The 24,913-nt window shown below is 44.6% G+C and overlaps 1 protein-coding gene across 6 annotated transcripts; it reads left to right on the top strand.

Moving 5' to 3' along the window:
• Positions 1–824: 824 nt before the first annotated feature.
• On the top strand, positions 825–18,274 carry LOC112560191. Of its 6 annotated transcripts, none has more exons than XR_003098490.1 (3): positions 825–952; positions 11,236–13,189; positions 13,483–13,621. XR_003098490.1 is itself a non-coding variant. In XM_025231831.1 (3 exons), exons 2-3 carry the CDS (start codon positions 11,362–11,364, stop codon positions 13,757–13,759), a joined length of 1,740 nt encoding a protein of 579 aa, XP_025087616.1. In that variant the 5' UTR covers positions 825–952; positions 11,236–11,361; the 3' UTR covers positions 13,760–18,274. The 6 variants fall into 6 exon arrangements, 5 of the variants coding, with proteins under 5 accessions (XP_025087616.1, XP_025087620.1, XP_025087619.1 ...); XM_025231831.1 differs by having other exon boundaries at positions 11,236–12,824; positions 13,483–18,274; XM_025231835.1 differs by lacking the exon at positions 825–952 and adding an exon at positions 1,251–1,297 and having other exon boundaries at positions 11,236–12,824; positions 13,483–18,274.
• The last annotated feature ends 6,639 nt before the right edge of the window (positions 18,275–24,913 follow it).

The following is a 24,913-nucleotide window of genomic DNA, read 5'->3' as shown; positions in this document are numbered from 1 at the left end:
TAAAAATGTCGCCGTCTGTCTTTAGGAAGATGCACTCGACATTGTGCAACATGTTGTGCTGTCTGTGGTGGGGCAGGTCAGTGGATCAGTCACTGGGTCTGTTAAGTGTGCATTGTTCGTGTGTGTTTCTATAGGACTTGGAGGGAGGGATGGCAAAAAAAAAAAAATAAAGAAATCCAGCAGCTTGTCCCAGCCGACACACATACTCTCTAGCGATGTCACACCTGTACATACTCGACATACTCGGCATAGGCACGCAGGTGAAACAATGCCTATTATCCAACTCATTGTCGGGTCACACGTGCTCGTGAGCATCCCTCTCCAGTCACCTCCCGCTGGCTCTAAAAGGTCAACCCGACTGTTCACGTGACCCCACTGTCATACTTCCGACAGTCGCGGCTGCAGTGGATGTGCGCAGAAAGCCGTTGAAATGAGTGATCCGAGGGCAGGCACATGACATTAGGCCTCTAATCAAAAGTCAGCGGACATCGCATTACTGATAAACCGTGACCTCTGACCCACTGTATCGCAACTGTCAGTGCACCAGGCACAACTATACAGCATCACTTACACCCTTTAGATACCGTCACATATTGTATGTATCGACCTTTTATTTTATTGTTAGTCGATAATACGCCTGCAACAAATATCTATTTCAATATATATTTTAAGGTGCGGGTTATTTGCTGGAACCAAACATGTCATTGTCGCTCAGTTGGCTGATCAGAAGCTTGGAGATATAAAGCCAGTAATATCTGCATTGAATCGTTATCAGTTTTGCAATACATATCGTCACATGAGTTTGTAAGTTGAGTCACAGGCTGGTTTATCTTTTGTTCCTCTGGGAGAGCTGTCTAAAGCAAGGCAAACACATGCACAGGAACTGAGCATTCTGGCCAAACACAAATACCTGCACAGCCCTCCGCTCCGTCTAATGGCTTCTTCCGGAAAGGTAAAGTCAACAAACTTTCTTTTAGTTTACAGACTCTGTCCGCACAGGAAATGGAGTTTTGTGTTGTAAACAGAACAAACATGAAGACACATTGCTACGGTGTCCGTCCCGCTCGTCCAATGGTCGATGTGAGGTTCATCTATTGATGAGAAGCTTGTTCCCACCGACAGTTGTGTCCTGTCATCCTCCTCTACTACAGTCTGTCTTTACTAGATGGTAGAAGAGTGAGTGTATGTCAGGCTAGTCTCTGTAGACAGAAGGATACTGTGGGCCTCTCATCATCGCAAACCAAGTTCATAGCTTGAGAATTGGTGGTCTGGGTGTTTGGACTACGGAAAACAAAAGGTATAGTGTTCGGTTTTTGCTAAATCGGTGACTAGAGTTTCATTTTTTTGGTTTTCAGAAAACAAAGATAAATGAAATCTGATTGTGGAAAACAAAGCTCTGATGTTAGGACCGTGAAAACAAAGGTGCATTGCTTGAATGGTGTGTAAAACACCAGTGGTATTTTATCCATGCAATAGTAAAGATGCACAGCTTGGTAATACACAAATGTATTGCTCAGGCATTGGTGTACATAAAAAACACAGACAGCCAGAGGAACAAGCATTTGACTATATAACATGTGAACACCAGACAAGTCTCATCGGCGAAAAGTAATATTATTTGGTATGAAACTAATGGTGGATAATGTTTAAGTTCAGTTCGTAGACAAACAATTCAGGAACATTTACGGGTATGTCTGACAGACTAGCTTTGATCACTATCGATGCTTTGATCGACACCCTCAGTGTATGGGTGTGACGATAATGAGGTAATGGAAACTGCCAATCAATAGCCGCGACAACAGCTGCAGTGGTTTGGTGTTCACAGGTAGCCTGGTGTTTGTTGGTGGGGGACAAACAGTTGTGACAGGAACAGATTTTAGTTGTGAAGTAAGTGTGAACAAATGTTTGAAAGAACAAAAGAATTAATGAGCCCTGATTGCTGGCAGCAAATAGACAATTAACGAGTGTACTAATGAGGGAACCAGGAAGTGAGAGAAGAAGGTTTACATTTTTCTGTCCATTTGTATCAAGTCGAGAAGGTCTGTTGGCCTGATAGCAAGGAAACGTATGTATGTTTATTTTCATCAAACATAAATGGACTTGAGGATGTTTTGACATTATTTTATCTCTAGCTTGTTAATTGAAACATTTTGTTTAGGCGCATTTCATGTCTGAGTTGTCTAGAACACGTGGTATGTAAATACATCCTGTAATAGGGAGGGTTTCACACCCTGGTGATCTGATCACACAGTTCTACAGAGATAGGTTAGTCAGTCGTCTGCCTGCTCGTCCCTTCCTCTCTAGAGAGAGAATGTGTGTATATGTGTCTGTGAGCGTGTGTATAATGTGTGTCTGTGTGTGCGTACGTCTGTTGTGTATATGCACGTTTGTTTGTATACCCGTGCAAGCTGACATGTGTGTGTGTGTACTTACACGTGTGTGTGTGTGTGTGTGTGTATTTACTATATATATATATGAGATATATTTGTAAATTTGTGGTTAGTGTGTTCCAGTCTACAATAAAAGGTTACTTGTCCCAACTGTGGCCCACCCTGTACACGTTGTTACCTAACCCAACGTTGAAGGCGGCTGATTGTAAGCTAAGCACGGTGAACCACTTACTATTCACTAGCATTATGGTTACTAAGCTGTGTGACCTTTGAACTCTGTATGTGTTCTTAATGATACACCATTAACATCGTTTCAACATTCATCTCTCTCTCTCCTCTGTCTATTCGTTCATATCGTTGTGAGGGAACAAATGTTGTCCACATGGAGAGGTATTTATGTTGTGTGTATATATATTATTTATGTTTATATTTATATGATATATCTACAACAGTAGTATGGTTACTGGATTGTTACTGACTGTGTTGTTAGACAGTGGAACTCTCTTCCCTTCCATATCCGCCATCTACCCGCCATCAACTCCTGTAAACATGCACTAAACACATTTGTTACATCAGCTTTACTCCTGGCTCCAATCAACAAGATTCTTGTCTATTCTCTAACATTTCTTTCCTTTGTTCTCGTCTATTGATGTGTTGTCGATAGTTGTGACTATAGCCTGTCGACTAGTCCGCGTGCTGGTCTTTCTCTGCAGATTTATGACATTCTCCATCCTTACTTGTTCCCTGATTCCTGTCTTGTTTGTCTTTATTACTTGTCTGCACGAATGTTTCTCAAGCCGCCCTCGCCTTCTGTCCTTGTCTCGTGCTTGTCTCGTGCTTGTCTCGCGCGCTGCGAGCATGGTGCTTCAATCACGTGTTTATCATTGCACTTGGTCAAGTGTTAAATATGTAGGATGATGAGGTCTGACTACCCCAAACAGTATTTTTGGTTTGATTGTGATGACACAGCTAACAGCCACCATAGCTGGGAGACAAGTCGGGGGACTCTAGCCTCTCTATCGTTAGTCACGTGATGCACTGGTCTGCACGCGCTTCTTGGTGTAGTGTGGTGATGGGCAGACAAACCAGATCCTCTGGAGGAATTCGTTGTTAAAGGTCTAGTAGCCAACACTTTTTCCACAGCCAATGATACCGTGCCCAGAGCATTGGGTGAATATTTGCCTTCTACAATTTCTTCTGACTGGACATTGAAAGGATGAATGACAAAAATAGATACGAATGAAAGAACAATTAAAAGCACAATGTGAGGACTTTGAAAAATAAAATGGATAATTTTGGAAGAATCAGCTTCAGAACGGATATATTACAGAATTATGAGGACATGAACGAACTCCTAAGAAAAAAAGAAATTCACACCCAGACTGAAAAAGAACTCGACACCTCAGATTTGTCTAGAAAGATAATTCTGAAGTTTATAATGGCAACGAGTGTAAGAGGATTACAGTGAGTGTGCGCGAGAGATTGCGAGAATTGTGATCGATCGTTTCAACAAGAGATTGGACAAGGAATGGAACAAAGCAGCAAACACAGTCTTAGTCCACGGAAGGAATGATTCCTAATTGTACACTTCTGTGGCTGAGGAGGCAAGATGGTGGTGATACACAACACTGAACGGATTTTTTTAAGCATCGAGGGTTAATGTAGCGGAGAGCAAACAGTTGAGATCAGGACTACAGCCAGTGAAGAAGGGAGGAAAGTTCGGTAGCTGCAAGAATGATGGACTTTATGGTGAAGAGAGGACAACACCAACTCAGGACCCCAGGAGCTCACCAGCCAGAGGACCCAACGACAACACCAGACAAGGAGATGCTGTCCAAAGGCACGTGACGATTGCCCCTCGTGTGTTCACATCGGATGGTCACGGATCGCCGCTCGGTCTGGCCGCAGCAGGTGTGCAAAGGTCAGCTACAGTCAGCAGCTAAGGTGTGGTGACCCCTGGTTGTAAGGTCAGTGCTCAACAAACAGTGTAAACATTTTGTGCACCAGTCTATAGTCATTGAATTTATATTCCTCTTCGATATTTGTTGCTTAACAGAAAAATTTACAAAGACAAGCAAATACAAATACACAACATTTTTTTTTTCATGCTGTTCAGGAAATTGTTGTGTATCACTTGTATAAATTTCTCCATTTTCTTTAGTGATTTCACAGTTTTTCAACAGACTGGCTACAAAACTTTACAGCAAGATTACAACTGTGGGGCCAGCTGCACAGCACACGTTTAAGCCCTAAAATTGTTTTGTCAAATCAAATTAAGTGTTTGTCACCAACAACTTTTACAAGAGTTGCACGGGGCTTCGGAGTCGTTTTATGAGAGATCCTGTCCTGTAAATTGTAAAAAGCTTGGAGCTGTACCAAACTGCCTAAAACATGAAAGCAAGGACCACGGTTTTTAGAACCAGTATCAGAGAAGAACTCGAGGTGTTGAAAAACAACAACAAAACCTGGAGACTATATGAGTAAATAGAATGATAACGAATTGTTGCAGCGAGTTTGGATTTTAGCAAAGCGACATTTCCAGAATCATTTCAGATTGTAATGATTGATGACAAGCAGACCTCCTCCTCGATTTCAAAGATAAATTGCAGTTAAAGACGTTTTGAATGTTCATCAATCAATATGCATTATATTTTTAACTTAAAAAATTTTAACACATAATGTATGTGTATACAAAACCATCTTAGCAGTGGTCGAGTCGTCTGACTGTAATGGTCGTTAGTGGGCGGTCCGGTGGGGCAACGACCATCATCTGTCCTCAGTACAGTGAGGGTTGGCTGTCCTTTAGATGATCTTCGCGATGATCCTCCTTGTTTACACCCGCGTGAACTGAGGGAGGGAAAGTCCGGGTTCAGCAGTTTCATCTTATTCAAAACGATTTTCATTGAAAATGTTCTAAAAGTATCCTGTGCGTTGCTCTGAGGAGCTTTCTGTCAACTCTGAAATAATTATCTCTAAGGTCGAAATGACATTAAAATTTGAAATGTCTATCTGACCACTAGTGTCATGATTCTTGTAAAATAATTAAATAACTACAATCTGTACAAACATCAAGAACTCCTTAGATAAACATCCTCTTCGTTAAATTTTTACTTTGTTTAAGAATTGACAGGATGTAGTTTTCCTGTGCACACACATACCACCACATGGACATTATGTTTGTAAGACTAATGCACACAACATCTTCATGAAAAATAATCTTTTTATTTACAAGAAGCATGTTGAGGTGGCCAGATTACAGGATGTGGAGGCTGAAACACAAGGATCGTTCAACAACATCATTTTCTATAGACTTCCGAGAAGGCAGCCATGAAGAGGACAATGATAAACATTTGTAAGAGAGTTGAAAATTATATCGGCCATCTTGATGAAACTGAGGTCTGAAGTGGTCCTGTGATGAATGCTGACTGATGACTAATCCAAACAGCTTCCTTCGTTAATTATTTCCTGTGCAGCTTGGGTTAAATAACTAGGTTCTCATTGAAGACTAATTTGGGAGTGAAAGCAAGAAAGAATTCAATGCTCTGACCTACATGAATCATGAACAATGTCAGGAAGACTTTATACAAATTGAAGTAGGTCAAAGGGCATGGGGTGAACGACATGTCTGCTCACCGTGTCAAGGATGCTGTGGGCCTGTAGTTCCAGGAACATGAATAAGTGCAGAATATCGAGTTTCTTTACTGGAGTCAATCAGGGATGTTCAACAACTTTACTGATGTCTCTGGTGGGCAGTGAAAGTGTGAGGACCTCACTTGGCAGACAGGAAGAACAGTTTTATCTACAACACGAACTACTTTCTCTCTCTCCCTGGACTAACAGCGAGATGCTATCTGTCAAATAAGCGGAGACACAGAGAAGCAAAGAAGAACAGCTAACAAACATTTCAGCCTGTTGTATTTCAAAAGAGTTACACCATCATCACATTATCTCGCAACTCTCCAAATTATGGGATGGATAAGCTGATAGATTCCTCTTACAATTGTTCTCTAAGTCCATCAGATCCCTGCTGACTAACCGTTAAAATTCATAGCAAGGAATGTGAGGAAAGTGAAATCTTTGATAAACAAAGTATCCGTTGAACTGTGAAGTGGGGTACATGCACTGTGTCGGGTACAGTGTACAGATGCTGGGTGTCGCTAGACAAACACTGAGCCAACGGAAAGTAGTCTTGTTCCCAAGTTTTATCATCATTCCAGTCCTGGACAGTCAGACTCTTGTGGCTCTTTCTCTCTCTCTCTGTCCCTCTGTCTCTGTTTCTCTCTCTGTCTGTCTCTCTGTCTGTCTCTCTGTCTCTGTTTTTGCAAATGAGTCGACCCGTGTACACAGCTCTGTATGTATGTAAATGATGCTGGGATGCTGTCATTACCGCTGGAGAATGTGTTAATGTACCCTCGCGTGCACGTGCAAACATGAGATATGATAATCGCCGTGCAGTGCTATTTCCTCTTCCTCCCATCTCCACACAGACACACACAACCTGGTCATGAATAAAACAAATTGGTCGTTGGAGAATATATTAGTTTTACTGCTGTGCTTTTATTTTGTCAGCACGTGGTCTGTAGAAAGACAAAGAGGGAACGGTGGTGATACCAGGGTGAGTCGGTTGGTTTTAACGTTCGTTATTTATTTATTTTATTGTATTTTGAAAGAAAATGGCGGTGTCGCAATTTTCGCAGGTCGTGAAAAATACCCGGCTGTGAAATTTTGTGAGTAGGTGTCAGCAGTTGTCCAGACAGCCATAACTCCATCCACCAACAGGTTCATTTGGTGGCGACACATTCGCTCGCATGAAGTCTGTGGGGAGCAGCGGGTGGACAGCAAAGCCTGGGATCGTTCCACGTCACTGCTCCCACACACGACTCTTCCCTCGAGACCCAGATATTGATCACCCGGATGTAACGGTACCCTCAGACCAGATGCAATACATTTGATAGCTTCTGACATGATGCATTGCTCGACCCACCCGACCCACCCGCTCTGACCCCACCCGCTCTTACCCCACCTGTTTTATTCAGTAGTAGGTAAACACGTGTAGCAGTGGTGGGTAGAGTCAAGAAAGGGTGGTATATCTCTGTAGAAAGTCGAGACACCAAGGTCAGAGGTGAACCCAAGAGGAATTGTGAATGGGGTGCGGAGTACAGATGAGGGTGTAGATGACCGATCCAGTGTAACTGCTGCACGCGAAGGATATATCAGGGTACTAACAACTCCGAAGGTTTGTGTAGCAAGAGGAGGCGGTTACATAACGGGATAGTGTCTTATTGCAGGGTATACAAGGGGTGGACGTCATCCAGGGTATGTAGCGGGTAGAGAGGGGGTAGACATCGCGGTGAGTGCAGCGCCAACAGGATACAAGGGAGACAATGCTCGTCATGCTTGCACGGCGCACACATTTTTCAAATACCCGCCCACCCCTACACTCCCTCCTCCCCACCCTCCTGACGCCCACACTGGGGAAGTGTCTCGACCACATGTACATCCGGGTGCCTCTCCCAGTGTATCTGTCGTCACACCAAACTTTCTGCGTCGTCGCAAGGTAAGTTCTTGACTTTCTGACTCACAGTCCGGCGTGTCTCCTGTAGGAGTCCAGCTAGGAGTAAGGTTGGCACAACCTCGAGATATTTACAGTTCAGTTGTTTGTACGGCTTTAGTTTGTCTTGATGGGTTCTGGATGTAGCTGGCAAGATAATGTGTTGTCTACATACAATTCTAGACTGCATCAGGTTCTTGCTGGCAGCAGGACGAGATGGTGGACACGAGGGTCACCATGGTGACCCTGCCCTCTCTATGCTGTGTTGTACAAGTTACTCACATTGTTGTTTAGTCTTATATTACAACATGCTATAAAATAGTAAAATCTGATTTATTTTTACGAGCTGGAGTGCTTCCAATGTTTGTGGCAAAACTGAAATCGTGAAGGCTTGTATCTATAATATTGTTGATAAGTACTTTGAAGGTTGGTTACCGATGATTGTAGAAAGTTGGAGCGATCTGTGGTAAACGCATTGTGTAAGTCTTCTCGGCAAACAATGCGCCACCTGTGAGTGGCCGTGTCATCAACCGTCACAGTCATTAATTATCACAGGTAAGAGAAACTGTGTTGTAGGTGGGCCTGTGTGTTTGTGAACATTTACACTGCTCGTGAGTACTTGAGCGACAACCGTGACACTGAGCACCACAGTACTTACCTCCCCCAAACACACACACACACCCTCTCTATCTCACACACACACACTCTGTCTCTCCCTCACACACACACACCCTGCGCACTCAACCCACGCGGACACAGAGCACAGGTAGCTACACACCTCAATGAACGTCAGGTAGAAGTCGGTCATGTGATACAATACACCTACGCAAGGTATTGCCCAAGGGAAACAGAAGCTGATACCTGTGACTGCGGGATGACTATGTGACACTCACACCTGTTGTATTATGGAGAACTTTCATCTCATCTCATCTTGGCGAGTGTTTCTGGGAGTGTTTGTATCTCTCCCTCCCACACCTAGGCAATCTGTTAGAGGGCAGAGTATGTAGTGAGCTGAATGACCTCTGTACAAACAGAACACCAGTAAGCTCTAAGGTTTTACTCAGAATGGTATTTTATTATGCTATTATTTTATCATGGTTAGTAGCCCTGTAATCAGTGCAAGCAGTGGGGGGACTGTGGACAGCTCCTGTCTACTAACGGCGCTAAACATAGAAAATTAAATACCTAAGTTTGTTTTGACAAGCTTAATCTCTAAATCAAAATCGAAAAACAACAATTTAATCAGATAAGCAGGACAATAAAAGGTGTAAGAAAAATATTTTGAAAGACAAAAATAATCGTAATACATTCTAGAGATGCAATCTCCCCGTCAGCAGAGTTTTCTACTATCAGAAATAAGTTTAACGAGGTCTGTTTATATTCGCCTTTCATTGACTTCATAAACATGTACTCTTGCTAAAGGCAGAAGAGATAAGGCTAAAAGAATGACATGAAGTAGAGAAGAAAATATAGGAAGCTGTTGGCAGAAGACAAATATTTATTTATTCAGCAACACAAGGACTCGCAAACTCCAGAGTTGGGTATTTGCTGGAGCACAAACATTGTCACTCGCACCCGAGCTTCACTAAATATGTAACACGTGTACACACTGGGGTACACACGGTCTGCACCTCCATCCTTCATCCTGTAGATGACAAACATCACGTGATGGCGATGTCGATGACGATTACTATCATAAGAATTACTTCCCCTCCCCCCGCCGCCTGCAGTTACTTCCCTTCGGTCTGACAACTCGCCCCCCGAACTGTCGTCTGCTTGTCGGCGGATACAGTGTCTGCACTGGTCTCAGTGTTCACTTGTCTGCATGTGTTCAGATGACAGGCAGTGTGAACTGTCTTCTGTCACTGTTATGATTGTGACAATACTCTGTCAGCTGTCTACAGATGTTGAGGTTGGTGTCGACAACTGTTGGAATCCCGACGACTCTGTCATCATCATCATGGCGCATTTTTAGCTGTAAACTCAATGTGCTTGACTTAAAAACAAATAAAATTTAAATAATATTCTCAATGCCCTCTTTATGATAATGAATTCTACCAACATGGAGACTGACTTTATAAAGTGTATTCACCTCACCCGACTGGTCTTATCAATGAAGCAGCAGAATGTTCCCCAGGGTGGCCCTTGATCTCAGCCAATCCTTGTCGTCCTGGATTGTGAACCTATTGGCTAGTGAGGTCCTTTACTTCACACAGTCTCTCTCTCTTCTCTCTCTCATTCTTTGCTCCGGGTATCTCTGGTTGTTGAAACACTTCGTCGCGTCCTTTCACCTTCTCCAAGCTGTCACACCACGTGGCTAATCTCCACTCTACACCTTAAGTCCTGTTGGTTCCAGCTTGCTGGAGATGGCGGATCCTACAGGTTCACAGGCATGCGCAGCGCCACAGTTTCCTAGAAGCTTGAGTTTAGAAGGCAAAGGTGACGGAGGAGAACCGGATGTGTAGTCTCGTCGTCTGAGGCTGACAGTTGACCTCGATAAAGCTCCAGTTCTCACCTGGGCGCTAGCTTCTGGTGTCTTTGATGTCACCGGCGGCACAGGACACTGGGGACACGCATCATTGCCATGGCAGCGGGTGCGATGTGCAGGGACAACTCTCTCTGGCAAAACGTGTGTTCGAGCTGTCCCACAGGCTGAACTCATCGGACCGAAGGATGTAGCACAGAGTTTGAAGTCTCGTCTCCTGTATTCTGCTTCCTCTGTCGTCAGCACCGTTAACCGTTCGCTCCTGTCACTCACAGTAATCTCAACCGGAAAATAGTCGTTCTTCTTCCATCCCAATGTCTTCCACGGCATGAAAAATAGTATTTTATGCATGTTAGTCATTTATATTGCCTCTGAAAGTATGTTTTGTTCGTGTACTTGGGAACTCGAGTGGGGCGTGGCTTCGCTGATTGTTGGTGTCCAATGTATGAATAAATTATATCTTAGATGTTGGAGTGAGTTTTACTTGAGAACAGTTTTCAAAGATACAAGCGAAGAAGAAAGACATCACTGGCATAAGCATTTTTTTTAAACTGATTGAATCTTTTTCTCTGAGCTGTACAGCCCTTGAGTTGAATGTCTGTTGTCTCTCTGGACTCTATAAAGCTTCCATGATGCTGTCCGTTGGCTGCGCTACATCTCAGTCTACCTTCTGCTTCTGACTGCTAGAAACAGTTTTGAACTTTAATTCCATCTTACACATTTTTTTCTTAGCTTTATATTCTTCTATCACCGTCCTTTCATTTACCTTCGTGTTATGTCTCGAGTCCTGATTGCCTCGTTCTTTCTAGTATTCCAGAGTTCAACAGGAGCGACCTCTGACGGCGAATGTTCGACATTGCCCTCAACACCAGCTGGAGTGGATATGAGGAGACGACGAGAGCAAGGACTGGCCTGAGGTTTGAGCCTGGTCAGCAATGAACTACAGCAGCGACAGCGCCGACCCAGACTCTAGCCACGCCGACGACGACCTCTGCCACGCGGCAGACAAGGTCGTCAAATGGATGTGGTCCACCATCGCTCCCTTCATCATCATCATCGGGTTGCTAGGCAACCTCCTCGTCATCATCGTCTTCGAGCGCCTGCACTTCCGGAAGTCGAGCACCCTGCTGCACATGTTCGTGCTGGCCTTCAACGACAGCGTCATCCTGTGTCTGGGTCCCGTGAGATACTGGACTAAGGAGGTCTTCCAGTTCGACCTGGCCACCATCTCCGACTTCGGATGCAGGCTGAACTTCTTCGTCCTCTACACCTCTCTGGATTTCTCGGCGTGGATTTTGGTGTCCGTGTCCGTGGAGAGGGTCGTCAGTGTTCACAAACCACTCCACGCGCGGATATGGTTCACCGTGAACCGAGCGCTGATACGACTGGTGATCATATTTGTGTTGCTGTGTGGCATCAACATGCATTTCTTTTTCACCAACGGACTGGTCTCAAGTTTCAATTCCACCTCTTCCGACAACAACACCGGAATCAACACAACAACAACAGCAACAACAGACGATTCACAGAGGTGTGATTCTCTACCAGAGTTCTCCGTGTTCAATAATTACTACTTCGTGTGGATCGACCTCTTCTTCGATTCCCTTTTTCCGTTTGTATTGATGGCCTTGTCAAACTGCTTTATCGTTAAATCTTTACGCGAATCAAAAAGAAACCGCCCTCGGACGACGACTAGACGAGCCCTGCAGCAGCACATCGGTCGGGGTCACAGGGTCGAGGAGACATCCATGTCTCAGGATGGGTTCGAGTCGGAGGATCAAGCGGTGCCTCAGCCCAACGGACACGCAGTCGGTGAAGTGTACGAGTCCGGGGCTTATGAACAGTCCAGGTCCTCGGATGGCGACGACGCTTTTGAAAACGAGAGAGAGGCAGTGACCTCTGACGTCAGAGGCTCGGAGGGCGTGAGTAGTAGTGGTCATTCTGCAGCACCGGAACAAACTCTGGAGGATGCTCTGTCAAGAGGAGGTAATCACATCCGCATGGAGGCCGACGTCCATGCGAGAAACGACATGGTTCTTGACAGGGGAGGCGACTTGCATACAGGAAGGCCGACAACCAATGTCAGACTGACTAGGCAGCATGAGCCACTCGCGAAGCCCGTGCCAGTCATCTCGTGGGGCGTGACCCGGATGCTGGTGTTGGTCACGACAATATTTTTGGTGACGACGCTGCCAAACTCTATTTACTACATCATCGACACTTTCCTGTACGACTACAGCGCCACCTGCTCCCGCACCAACGCCATCATGAACATGGTGAAGGTGGTGACCAACCTCCTGCAGTACAGCAACTACGGCATCAACTTCTGGCTGTACTCGTCGCGCAGCAACCGCTTCCGCATGGAAGTCAAGTACATGCTAGGAATGGTGGGCAGCAGGTGAAGAAAGTTGTTATTACACGCACTCACTGACACACAGACAGAGAGACAGATAAAGAGAGAGAGAGACAGAAAGACAGAAAGACAAAAGTGGACAGATGGACGCCAGGACGATTAAGGAAAGGAAAAATAAAGGAAAGAAACAGGCAGTTAGCTAAGTCACTGTGACGAATAGAGATGAAAATCAAAGAAAAGGAGAAAAAGAAAGTGATTGGTAAATTCAGGCAGGAGTAGGTTTGTTTATCTACGGCTCGACACATTGCATCCACAACCAACAATCATTCGTCCAAAGACGGACAACGCACACGTCCGTCTCTTGCGACGGTGTAGTGTACGAGGATATCTTTGCCAGAAGTCAGCTAGAAGTAAGTTTGAACAGAAATATCTGCCTTCCTGCCTCTTTTCATATCCACCTGCCGTCGGTCTTCTGTCCTTTATTTCATTTCTCCTTGATTTCCGCTCCTTCCCTCTTATTTTCATTTCTGTTCGACGATGCTCGTTTTGCTTTTTACACTGTTTGCACTTGGCTCTAACCTCTAACCTTTTCCAAGTCTCTTTCCACTGTATGTCTATTTACTGTATCCTCCTACATCCGATACAAATCATCCAATGCCCGGATGTTTCTGTAAATCCCACAACCTTTTGACCTCTCCTGCAGGTTCCGACGTCACTTCAAGTCCTCAATACTCAGCGGCACGGCCAGCGCCCCCCACTTCCGGTCTCAACTGAGACAGGAGGCCAGCGGGTCGGACCGACAGACCAGCTCGGTCAAGTCTAAGGGCTCAACCAAAGACAGGATCTTACGAAGAAACAATTTAAAAAACTCTCGGAACAAAGACACCACGTCTCCGTTAGCGAGGGAAGACCAGCTCTACGCCCGGCGACCGTCTGCTGGCAAGATTTATTATAATGATGTGGGGTCAGAGGTCTTCTGACCAGAGGTCACACGCAACTCCTGCTTCGAGCAGCAGCCACGACAAAAGTGGGTCTGGACAAGAGATTTTAGAACTGAGGACACGGACAAATGGTTCTAGGAGAGGAGCCACCATTTTGTCAGGACTTCATGAATCAGAATTTCACTCAGACGCCATCTACGCCGAAATAAACGAGGCCGAGGTTGTGTCCTTTGCTGAAACTCCTGGAACAAATGACATCGTTAACCCTCAAGTAAATCCTCCCGACCTCCTAGCTACACAACATGGAGAGCATCATCCAAGGTTCACAAACTCCAGGCGAGAAAGAAGTGATTTCCCTCCCTTGGCAGGAGGTGAGGTCCGAAGACAGCAGCACATATCCTTTAAACTCGTGTCCCCTGAAGACGTGGAACATGGTGGCCAGCCTGCCCACAGACAGGCCGACATCTTGTCCCAAGACTTGCCGGAAATCGTTTGTCCAAACTGTGAAAAACGACCGCAGTCTGAACACCATTCTTTGCCCGATGAACCGGAAGGTGAAGACAGTGCCTCGGAGCTGATGGCGCAAGGACCTCGTGAAGTGACCTGCTGGAGACTTTGACCCTCCTACAACATGTTTCTCTCTGAAGGACCGTCTGGACCCGATGGACAATGCTGACTGTGGCTAATATTTATATGGCGGTCAGTGGAAAATGGCCGACATGAGTCAGATATTCAGAATATCTGGTTACGAAAACTAAAATCTTTCTGGCTTTTGTTGAAATGATGTCGATGGTTTATATTCTTGTTTTTCAAGAAAGAACTTTACTGTGAGATTTTCAGCTCAATATTTGGAGTAATAATAGCAGACACTCAAACTTTTATCAGCTTACATATATATTCTTGATTTACGAATGTTCGCAATAGCATTGGCTCTCATATTTCAAATGAAGTCAAGTACAAGTGTCACAATTGTCAACATGTCAACTGAAGTAGATTTTCACTTCCTTGTCAGACCTCGGTGTCTGAGGCTTTGCTTGTCTAAATTATTGCAGTGATCGTCCAGTATTATCATTGTTATCAGAGTATTACTTTTTCTAAGATGAAATGACTGATAGTATTTGCTGTGTCACACTGTTAGCAGGAGGAGATAATGTTGGAAGAATGTTGTAAAGGGCATTATTTGATGTAAGTCATACATTTGTGACAACAAATATTGCCAGACAACCTGGTCAACCAGCTGAGGACAGAGCTCATAACACACTGAACACATGTTTGTTTTGTTTACAGTGTTACTTTTATAACCTCCGCATCTGTCGTGCTTTGAGCAGCGATGTTGTCTTGTCTGTTTGTATGTTTTTAGAGAATGTTCAGTAGAAGTGAGACTGAGAGCCAGTCAATCAAACTGACACTGAAAGACTTTCATTGTACAGAGTGTGCACTAGTCATTACAGTTAACAAAACTTGGTTAACCTCAGCTCCACCCCTAAAAATGTTCCCTCAAAGCATTGTTTCGTTCGAGCTGCTGGTATCTCAACAAACTGCTCAAACTATTCGCTATCTCTTTCTTTGAAACAAGGTGTAGGGAAGGGAAATAATTAATGTTCCTGGATCCGTCACCAAAACGTGTCCTCGGTCATCGCCTTAGTCCTTTCTTTCCTTCTATTAAAAAATTGTAATCTCGTTGACTATGTAAGAGTATCTTGAGACCCCTGCGAGGACAAAAATTGCTGTCCCCGAAAAGATTACATGAAGAGTGGAGTGCAGCACTCGGGGTTAGTTGGCCATCCTCGATCATCAGACACCAGAGCACTTGGCGTGTGGTCTGTCCTCCAGTTTATCACAAGAACCGAGATAGGACTGAAGCTCTAGAGATGTGTCACCTGCAGCCGGAAGTCCTTCAGTAGCTGCGCACAGACCCACGGAGCATCCTCTCGTCTACTGTCAACTGGTGTGGAGACCTGCCTGCCGAGACAGAGAGTCTGTGATAGTCACTTGATGGTCGTCAGCAGGGCAAAGGTCACGGACTGCCTACAGGCCCCTCCCCTCAACTCCTGACAAAAAAGTGCACGTGAATTCATATGACATCCACATTCATCACGAAGAAAAACGAAGCAATTGTTGGGACAGACCACAGGAAATGACAGGAATTGTTTAAATATCTACAAAGTGCAACAAACTTGTTTAAATATCTACAAATTGTATTTTTCCAGTGGCTCAGTTTAGTTTAGAACAAGCGATGATTTGTGTGAATGAAGTCATTGCCTTCCTGAACTCTGCAAACAAACTCAAAATGGTTAAAACCACAAACATGAATGTATTTGCAATTCTTGTATTGTCGTGACTATAGCCAATGGAATAACTGAGGACCTTTTGTTATTCAGACCTATCATAACTTTGGTCTCAGTCTAAACAGGGTTAGTTTGTGTGCTTGTATTTTTCCCACTGGAATTTTTTCACTAACATTTTGTGATATCCTATCTTGAACTGAGCTCAACTCAATCAGGCGGAAAAATTGGTCACTCTGGACCATCCTGAGAAATATTGTTCACAGGTGAGAAACTATACAAACTCATAGATATCCCTCCGTGATTCAAACCTCTGTGATTTGTCATTCTGCGGAGATGTAGTCACTATATAGTCACTAAAATACTGAATGAATAGTTAAAAACAAGAAGCTCAGGTTCAAATGTATGCCAAAGACATAACGATCAGTGTACAAAGCATGGTGTAGGTGTAAAGATGAAACTCGTGTCTGTGGCAAACTCAGAGTGTATTGTAGAAGTTATGTAGAGGATGACATGGAGCTTGTATGTATGTATCAGTAAATCAGAGTGTATTGCAGCAGTTGACATGTAGAGGAGATGGAACCTGAATGCAGGACACTGTAACTACGAATATAATGTATAAATAATAAAGAAAAGAGATGGCACTTGGATGTATACCCCGGGTATGGAGGAATAATCAGGATGTAAGAAGTATAGTACACTGTACTAGTGTTAGAGATGAAATTTGGATGAATACTGAAACTTGGTTTCTAAGAATTCGATGGACGAACTTCCGTTTTCTTGGTAGCCAGTAATTCCATACAAACGTAGTAAAATAATCAGTGGACCATATATCAATCTCTCTTACAATGTCGGTTGTAAACTTCTTTATCTTTATCTGACCCTCCTTGAAGTCTACCGGTGCACAGATAAGGGGACAGGGGCTGACAGTCATTGCCCTAGTGGTAACATTGTATGTAGTGTCTGCAAGGTCTAACAAACCATGTGTTGTGTCCATGTTGTCTCAACATGTTTACACGACATCTCTCATTGGTGGTGTCACATGAAGCTAGTCAGCAAGTGGTGATGTTCCCTGTCACAAAGAAATCCTGAGGACCTCTCTTCATACTGCTTAAACTTTAGTTGACAGTAAGATTTACAGCAATGGAGATGAAAAAGTATAATTCGTGAATACAAAAGACCGTGTAGGTGGCTAAAAAATAAAGTGATGATCAAGGTTACGAAGATGAGAGTGGTCCACTGTCTCTACTGTGTTACATCAGGTGGAATAAAGAGAACCATAAAGTAGAAAAAGCGACCTGACAATGGTCCACCTTGTGTGGAGTGTGGCATGATGAATACTTCACACCTCGTAATAATAATATTCCTGTGGTGGAATATGAACACTTCAAAGAAATTAAATTTTTTTTGGAAAGGACAAGAATGATAAAAAAAAGCCCGTTGATATTACTTTATCAATATCAGTGCACCCTACCTCAGTGGTTGAATGGCTAACGCCTAGCAGTCTAGTAACATGTTTGTAAACAACATTTTAGCTGTCTGTTGGTGTTAGCCACCCAGCTCTGCGAGAGGTGAAGGTGCCCCCGGTGTCTGGCGATGTAGGTGTGTGAGTATGTGTGTCTATATTATTATTATGTATAAGTGCGGTGTTGCTGACACCCAGATGACCCAGTCCATGTATTTGGTGTTTTACTGAATGTCCAGGGGGAGGACGAGACACAGATTCTGTCAGTGGGAGGAACATCACGCAGTCGGAGGCAAGGAGGTTGTTGTAGTAAAGGTATAAATTATTTCCCCTGCCGTCCTTTGTTGATGTAACAACAGCTTGGCAGTGTTCAGTCCATGTTCACTGTCTGGAGACCAGTTGTTGTCAGTGGACTGAAATCATAGGATCTTTTTCGCTGTCGTCCTCGTCCTCTGTCTGAAGGACTCTGTGCCTGCGAGTGAGTGTTCATGTGTGTCTGTGTGCATCTTGTGTACATATAAGTCTCTCTCTGTGTGTGTGTGTGTGTGTGTGTGTGTGTGTGTGTGTGTGTGTGTGTGTGTGTGTGTGTGTAGTGTGTGTGTAGTGTGTGTGTGTGTCCGCATGGTGTACTCAAGTATTTGCAAGTCTATACAACCTTGCCTGTGTTTTAACATCTTGCTGAGTTTGACTTTTCCCTCATATTTTGTACCACTGCTATTGAAACTTTTATAAATCAAACCTGCGTACAGTATCCGTTTCTTAAGGTGGAAATAAAATAATTTTCATTAAAATTGTTCAAAACAATATTTTTGTTTGTTTTTGTCACAGTATTTGTATCTCACAGTGCTCCAGTGACCAGCGATGTAGAAATAATCAAGTGTAGTGATGTGTCCACCCGCACCTGACATGGTTGTTTACTCGTCCTCGCACAATGTGGATACACGCATGAGCTAGCATGTCTGTAAATAAGTTTACACTGACCACTCCTGGGATAGGATTCTGTAATTTCAGATGTTTTAAAATTTTCATTAAAAAAAAATGCAACTCGTGATGACACACAAAAAGTCTCGGCAAAGAGATGTACAGTCGTCTGTCAAAATGTATTCATGTATGTATGAATGTATGTATATGTTTATATGTGTGTGTGGCTGTGTGTGTATTCGTTGTCCTGTGTGTTTGCCATGATATAGCCTGAGTTGCTGGCATGGCATAAAATACCAAAAAACAAATGTCCTGTGTGACAAGTAAAGCTGTGTACATGTACCTGATGTCTGTGTATCGCCGCCAGTCGCTAGTTAAGGGGAGAGTACCACTGACAGACTGTTGGTCGCCCCTCCCCCCTCCTACCCAAGGTGGCTTCTGAGAATGAAATCATCGCTGAAATTTTCTCTTCCTGGTACACTTTAAATTTTAGACAGGTTAACGACCTTGTGTCCTTAAAACAGGTCAGTAAACAAGTAATCAAGATGTTTCAGCAAACAAACAGAACACAGTCCGTGAACATCAGGTAAACAAAGTGTCATCGTGCGAAGTGCGGATCAGGTGAACAGTGAACAGGTAGAGCCAGAGAGCCTCACACACACACCACTTGATGTTTTCACGACTACTAGCTGCTGACTAAATCATCAGTCTAACATAATAAAACTGAAGCATCAAGCAACCATCTTTGTGTGATTGTGTGACTATGGAAATATTTGCATGTCGATGTACAAAACAGTTTTCAAAGGAGTCTTCAGATTTACAGAACTGAGTGTTGTTATCACTTGTCACAGAACACCAGGTCGCATCCCATGCTGGGTCTGATGGTGTTTTCATTGCTTACCTCAGGGGGGTACAGGGAGGGGCGGGGAAAGTCCGGCTCGTGGGCTGTGTGAGGTCTGTGAAATCATTTGGTCTGGCCATCCCAGGACAACCGCAGACTGGACTCGAAATTCAATCAATCTGGGAGCTTTTATCATAGCAACATAAATGTATATCCAGAGAATGATAATAATGTAGATTGTGTGGTACAAGCAAGGAACGTGCATTACGGGGTAGACGGTACCCGAGTACAACACGTTGTCTGCTGATGTTGCGGTGACTAACACTCGGTGCCAGACAGACTGGGGTGGTACATGTCACCAAAGTGTTAACACTGGCAAACCACGGTGTCGCCATATGTAACAGACTAATGTTTAAGATGATAATTATGTATTGTCCGCAAATGATGCTAAAAATATCATAATGACCCTTGGCAGGACGAAAGGTTCCTCGCCTTTGGCTTGCATTGTCCCTACTACCGCTATTGTTTAAAACAACAACAACAACCTCCCCAACAAACTCCGCCGCTCAGTGAAGCCACTTTGTTCCCCCAGCAGCACACCCAGACGACCCTCCTCCTTTCACCCCTGACCCCCACCACCCCGTGTGAAAGCATATTAACGGCCTGAGGTCATGACCCCTGACTGTGCATGCAACCTCCGAGTTTGTGAGATGCTATCTCGTGCCTAGCTCCTCCTAGTGGACTGCAGCAGTGACAGCCCCTTGCTCTCCGGCCCCGGGGACTGCGGTCGTCGTCTGCCTCGTGATGTTGTTGTCGCTGCGTCGTCGCTGCACTCGTCAACACGACATCAACACCACGGGACACGCGGGGGGCCTGGACTGATTGCGATCTCAGCTTTTTACCACGAGGCTGTGGTGGTGGTGGTGGTGGTGGTGGTGGTGGTGGTGGTGGTGTGGTGGTGTGGTGGTGGTGGTCAGGCGGGTGGTTGTTGTTTAGGGTCAACCCACGTGTCGGAAAAGTGTTATTTTACAGACTGGAGAGCAGCGGGAGAGTTGTTTTCTTCACTCCAGGCCCTTTCTACCCGATTGCTTGCATTGAATTCATATTGCTTGATTATTACATATTCATTGAATTCCTGCTACTTATCACCTCGCAATATTTGTTATGTCTGTCACTGTTTGGATTTATTCTTTTATCTGCAGTGTCCTTTGTCTCTCTATCCTTCTGTTAGGTTTGAAACATCCATGTCTGCTCTCCTTGCATTTTTATTTGTTTGTTTTAGTTTTGTTTTAGTTTTGTTGTTGTTGTTGTTGTTTTGTATATGTTATCTGCAACGTGTACACATTTCTCATTATGTTCTTTTCTGACCAATATGTTTGATGTTACTTATAAAACCTCTGAGACTTACTCAGCCATGTAAAGGCATCACATTGGTCAAGCGATATCCCATGAGTCAAGTTGTTTGTTTACACAACCACTGACACATGAGGTTTTTAAAACACCAAAACAGTTGTTGTTATCTCGTGCTTAAATCATCTATCACATCCCCAGCGACCAAACAAAAGCTGTGTGTCAGGTGGTCTCAATACAGTTGAACATGCCGGAAGAAACTTAGAAACAGTTTTGTTGTGTTTATAATTATAATTACCAGTAAAGGATGTAAAGACAACAAACAACATGCTGTAAGAGGTTTGCATGTAATGTTCTCGTTTTCAGTGTCAAGTGTTCTACCGGATTTTCCTCCAAACAGTGGCTAAGGTGATGAGCAGAGTTCATGCTGTGACTGAGTGAAACACCTGACAGGTTATTATCCGTGCACCGGAGGTGATGGCTGCCTGATAGTCGCTGTCGCTTGACCTTCTCACCTCTCGCCACAAGCAATCTCTAGACAACAACAACACACACAGGAAAAGCTTTAACTGTTTATGCTGTATAATATACATTGTATGCCATCAGTTGTTACAATCTTTAGTAAAATGTCGCACCAAGAGGAACAGCTGCTGTGACTGCCATGAGGTCTACAAGCCGCTGACGACCCTCGACCACGTGGAGACAAGGGCTGTACCGCTGCGCCATCGGAGAACCCGACGGGGGAGGACGGGAATTTTTTTTTTTTTTTGCCTTTTTCCCCCATCACTCACCCCCATCCCCCGTGATTGCGATAAATTAGCGGCCGAGGGTGGTGCAGCAGGTCCTCACCACCACAAGAGAGGCCGCAGGAGACGGCGCGAGACAGAAACCAGAGACGAGAGCTGCGGGAGCTGTCAGGGGGGCGTCAGGCAGCTTTGCACGCGCGCCACCATCTTTGTGGGCAGATAAACCTTATTTGCAGATCTTTTCATTCTTACCTCCCCTGCCAAGCTCCTAGTAACGCCCCCTGGGCATGAGAAGCACGCATGGGTGAGCATCTTGAGTGTCCGTCAGAGCGTCCGGTAACAGGATCTGTTGACGAGCTCCTGGGTCTCCGACAGGACTCTAATCCTGCCGACAGCTAATACAGTGACCCACGCTGTGTGGAGGTGTAGGAGTTAATCCCCGGAATATTGGAGTCGATGGCTGGAGGAGAGCAAGGTTTTGTGCTCGAATTAGGGTTTATACTGGAATTACGGGTGGGAAGAAGGTGTGGACACTCGATCACCTTCAGCCAAGACGCATGCCCATGTCCTCAAACGGCCTCCCATGCATGCAACCATTTTGATAAACATTCAGCCAGGGACACAAAAACACATTTGCACACCTAAAGCTCTAGACACCCTGCACACAAACACACAAGTATGGAGAGGGTGGCCCTCGGGGATGTCCTCCAGCAAGTTCATTAATTTACACGATCGACTGTTTTGGTTTGTTGACCCTCGTCTTTTTCTGAGGTGTTCTGCGATAACACTATTCAGGAAACATAAGCATACTTGTGGAAGCAAACTGAGGATAAGTTACAGAAAATGAAGACTGCTTGTAGGGCCATTTGTTGTTCGTCATTCATGTTACAAGCGGGTGTGCAGGCCCGACACAAGAACCGAAATACGGCGGTGTCTATAATTGACAGAGCCCGTTGAAAAACACCCAGGGTGGCTGAAGCGACTTGTCTGTAAGCTTCAAAGAAAACGGGTACAACAAGTTGCAGGGTCAGGTGGCGGGAAGGAAAACACGTTTCTGTCCTCCCAGTCTCTCTCTTTCTCTCACGCTCCCTCTCATCGACTACCCAGAGCGAGCCACAAGTACCCCTTTGTCCCTGGTTTTGTCCACAAAACATCAGCTTTCTGTGCTCCTCTGTGGGTATTTCGCTCCTTTTGCACTGGCAACACCAAAAGAATTTGTAAAAGTTTGAACTCGTGGGGTGTTCATCTATTGGAGTGGTATTTTTAAAGTCAACACATTTTTACAAAGAATTCCTCCTTCATTTTCTTTTTTCTTGTTGACGGGCAGGAGATGGTGGGAGCGGGTAAGCAACTTGTCCAAATATAAATCGTTTCACTGAGAAGAAAGCAGGGCAGCTCCTGGTGAAGGAAAAATAAAAAAGAGCTGAAAGTGTGAATCGTGGCCAGTCTATGGGTTTTTTCCCTCCCAAGCAGCTGGCGCTAACGTTAAGGGTTGTGGCCCTTTGCGTCATTTCAATGAATAGAAGAACAAAAAAAATAAAAGGTTGTTCGTTCATTGACAAGTAGAATGCTCTCCCGTTCACATTATCACTTCAACCGATTCTCAAGCAGGTGGTCTGCTGTTTAATGAGTTAGACTGCAGTTCACGTGACAGTCACACAAACGTGCTCAGAATGAAGTGGAGAGTGGCCTGTACCCTCAAGTATTCAAGGAAAAGAACTTGTGTGGCTCATCGTGTCTAGGGCATGTTTTTGCGCAGTCCAAACATCTTTCCCTCATTTTTGACCTCCAGTGATGAATGAGGAACCTTGTGCTGGGTTGGCAGGGAGAGTTTTTCTGATACAGATCCCGGATAGAGCCTCGAACCGACTACCATCTGTTCGTGGTGGAGGCATTAGACAAACCTATATGACCTTATTTATTAAATATGACTGCAAACGCAAGATTCTAGAGAAAATAATGTTTCCCCAAAAAAAGAATATTTTAAGGCAATGAATATCTTTAATCCGTGATTCCAGAGAGGAAAAAAGAGATAGAGAGAGAGAGAGAGAGAGAACTGTTCTAAGTTTAATTCTCGAATAATTCTCTTTCAGTGGAGTCGTGTAGCAATTACTCACTTCCTTATTTGAAATTTTTTCCTTCACAGACATCAACGCACTTATATTCTGTAGAACGAAGAATTTGTTGTTTGTGCATGCGCAGTGGGGATCAGCTAACGGTCCTTTTTTAAGGAAAAATTGTATAGAAGGTCTTTTTCGTTTACTCAAAGCATGAACAGGCGTTTACACTTTGATGGACATTAACAAATCACTACCAGTACTACCGTGACAACCACCACCACCACCACCACCACCACCTTGTGCTTTCCAGTTGTCGACAGGGTGACTGAACTGACTGCTGCTAGTCCTCGTGCCCGCCATAGCAAGACATTTCAAAAGGAAGACATAATGCTTAAGAAAAAACACTCCCCCAGCAGGACCTTCAGCAGGAATAAAACTGGAGAGATTAAGTTACCCCTAAGAGGTAATTTTTGCCAATTAATTAATTAATTGTATTTTTAGAAACAGCAGACGTCAGCATTGGCTGTTGAAGCGTTGAGCCTTGATTGGGCAACGACTGGCTTAAAGGCTTCCGACAGTACAATATACTTTCTGTACAGCCGCTGACTGCAGTACAAGATGCCATGTCTTCCCAGTCTTAGTGAATCACCATATTTCGTTCTCGAGATGCACGCCTACACACAGCTATGGTTGTACGAACATCCATGGACTCACCTATTCAACCTATGGTCCCAGGTCTCTGATTGGCTGTAGCCTCTGATGACGTAAGCGCATCCATGTACATTCATGATAACAGTAAAGACAATAATAACCTTCACTCTGTGCATGATGGGATGGAGAGGCCAGTACTTCCATACAGGGGCAGTTGCACAAGACATTTCTAGTTTAAAAACTTGCTTCCGATGTGAGAGATCGTGCGGTCATCCGTCAAAACACAGTTTGCTCTGTAATAAACCTTTAACTTGTTCAGTGCTAGGTCTGAGGACAAAGAACGCAAAGAGAAGAATGGATCAGTAAGGTGATGTGCACGAGGTCATATAAACCCTCCCTGTAGGGGGAGGACAGGCGTACACTTCTTACAAAGCATTCAAAGGTGCGCGCGCACACATACACACGATGGAGGATAGAGTTGAGTGAACGCCAGAAATGGTTGCAGTCTTGGAGGATGGAGGATGGGGGACCTGCTAACAGCAGTCCTCCTACAGAAGGTGGTGGTGCTCGCCATTTGGCACACACCATCTGCTGCTCTGTGGATGGCGGGTGGAGGACGGTTAGACAGTTAAGGGATCCTACAGACCTGTGACTGTAGGGACAGGAAGGGTTCAGAGGCTCACCGTGTCCTGGAAATGCTGAGAAAATTTAAACTAGGACGTCTCCCCTTCCTCCCAATTATCTAAGTCAAGATACGGGATACCCATCTGTTGATAGGCAGGGCAGGGTAGTGCATGGGCAATGTTTCCTCCAGGCTAGGTCCTTACAGACATCAAGTTTCGCGCCGACCTGAGACACTCAGTCGACTCACCAA

Source organism: Pomacea canaliculata, linkage group LG3 (assembly GCF_003073045.1).
Source record: "Pomacea canaliculata isolate SZHN2017 linkage group LG3, ASM307304v1, whole genome shotgun sequence".
Lineage (NCBI taxonomy): Eukaryota > Metazoa > Mollusca > Gastropoda > Architaenioglossa > Ampullariidae > Pomacea > Pomacea canaliculata.
The sequence above is the reverse complement of the archived record's forward strand: the minus strand, read 5'-3'. Positions and strand labels throughout refer to the sequence as shown.

Coding starts and splice junctions, on each gene's coding strand:
- LOC112560191 (XM_025231831.1), top strand. CDS start 11,362: ATGAACTACAGCAGCGACAGCGCCGACCCAGACTCTAGCCACGCCGAC. Junction 12,825..13,482: donor CTAGGAATGGTGGGCAGCAG/GTGAAGAAAGTT, acceptor CCTCTCCTGCAG/GTTCCGACGTCACTTCAAGT.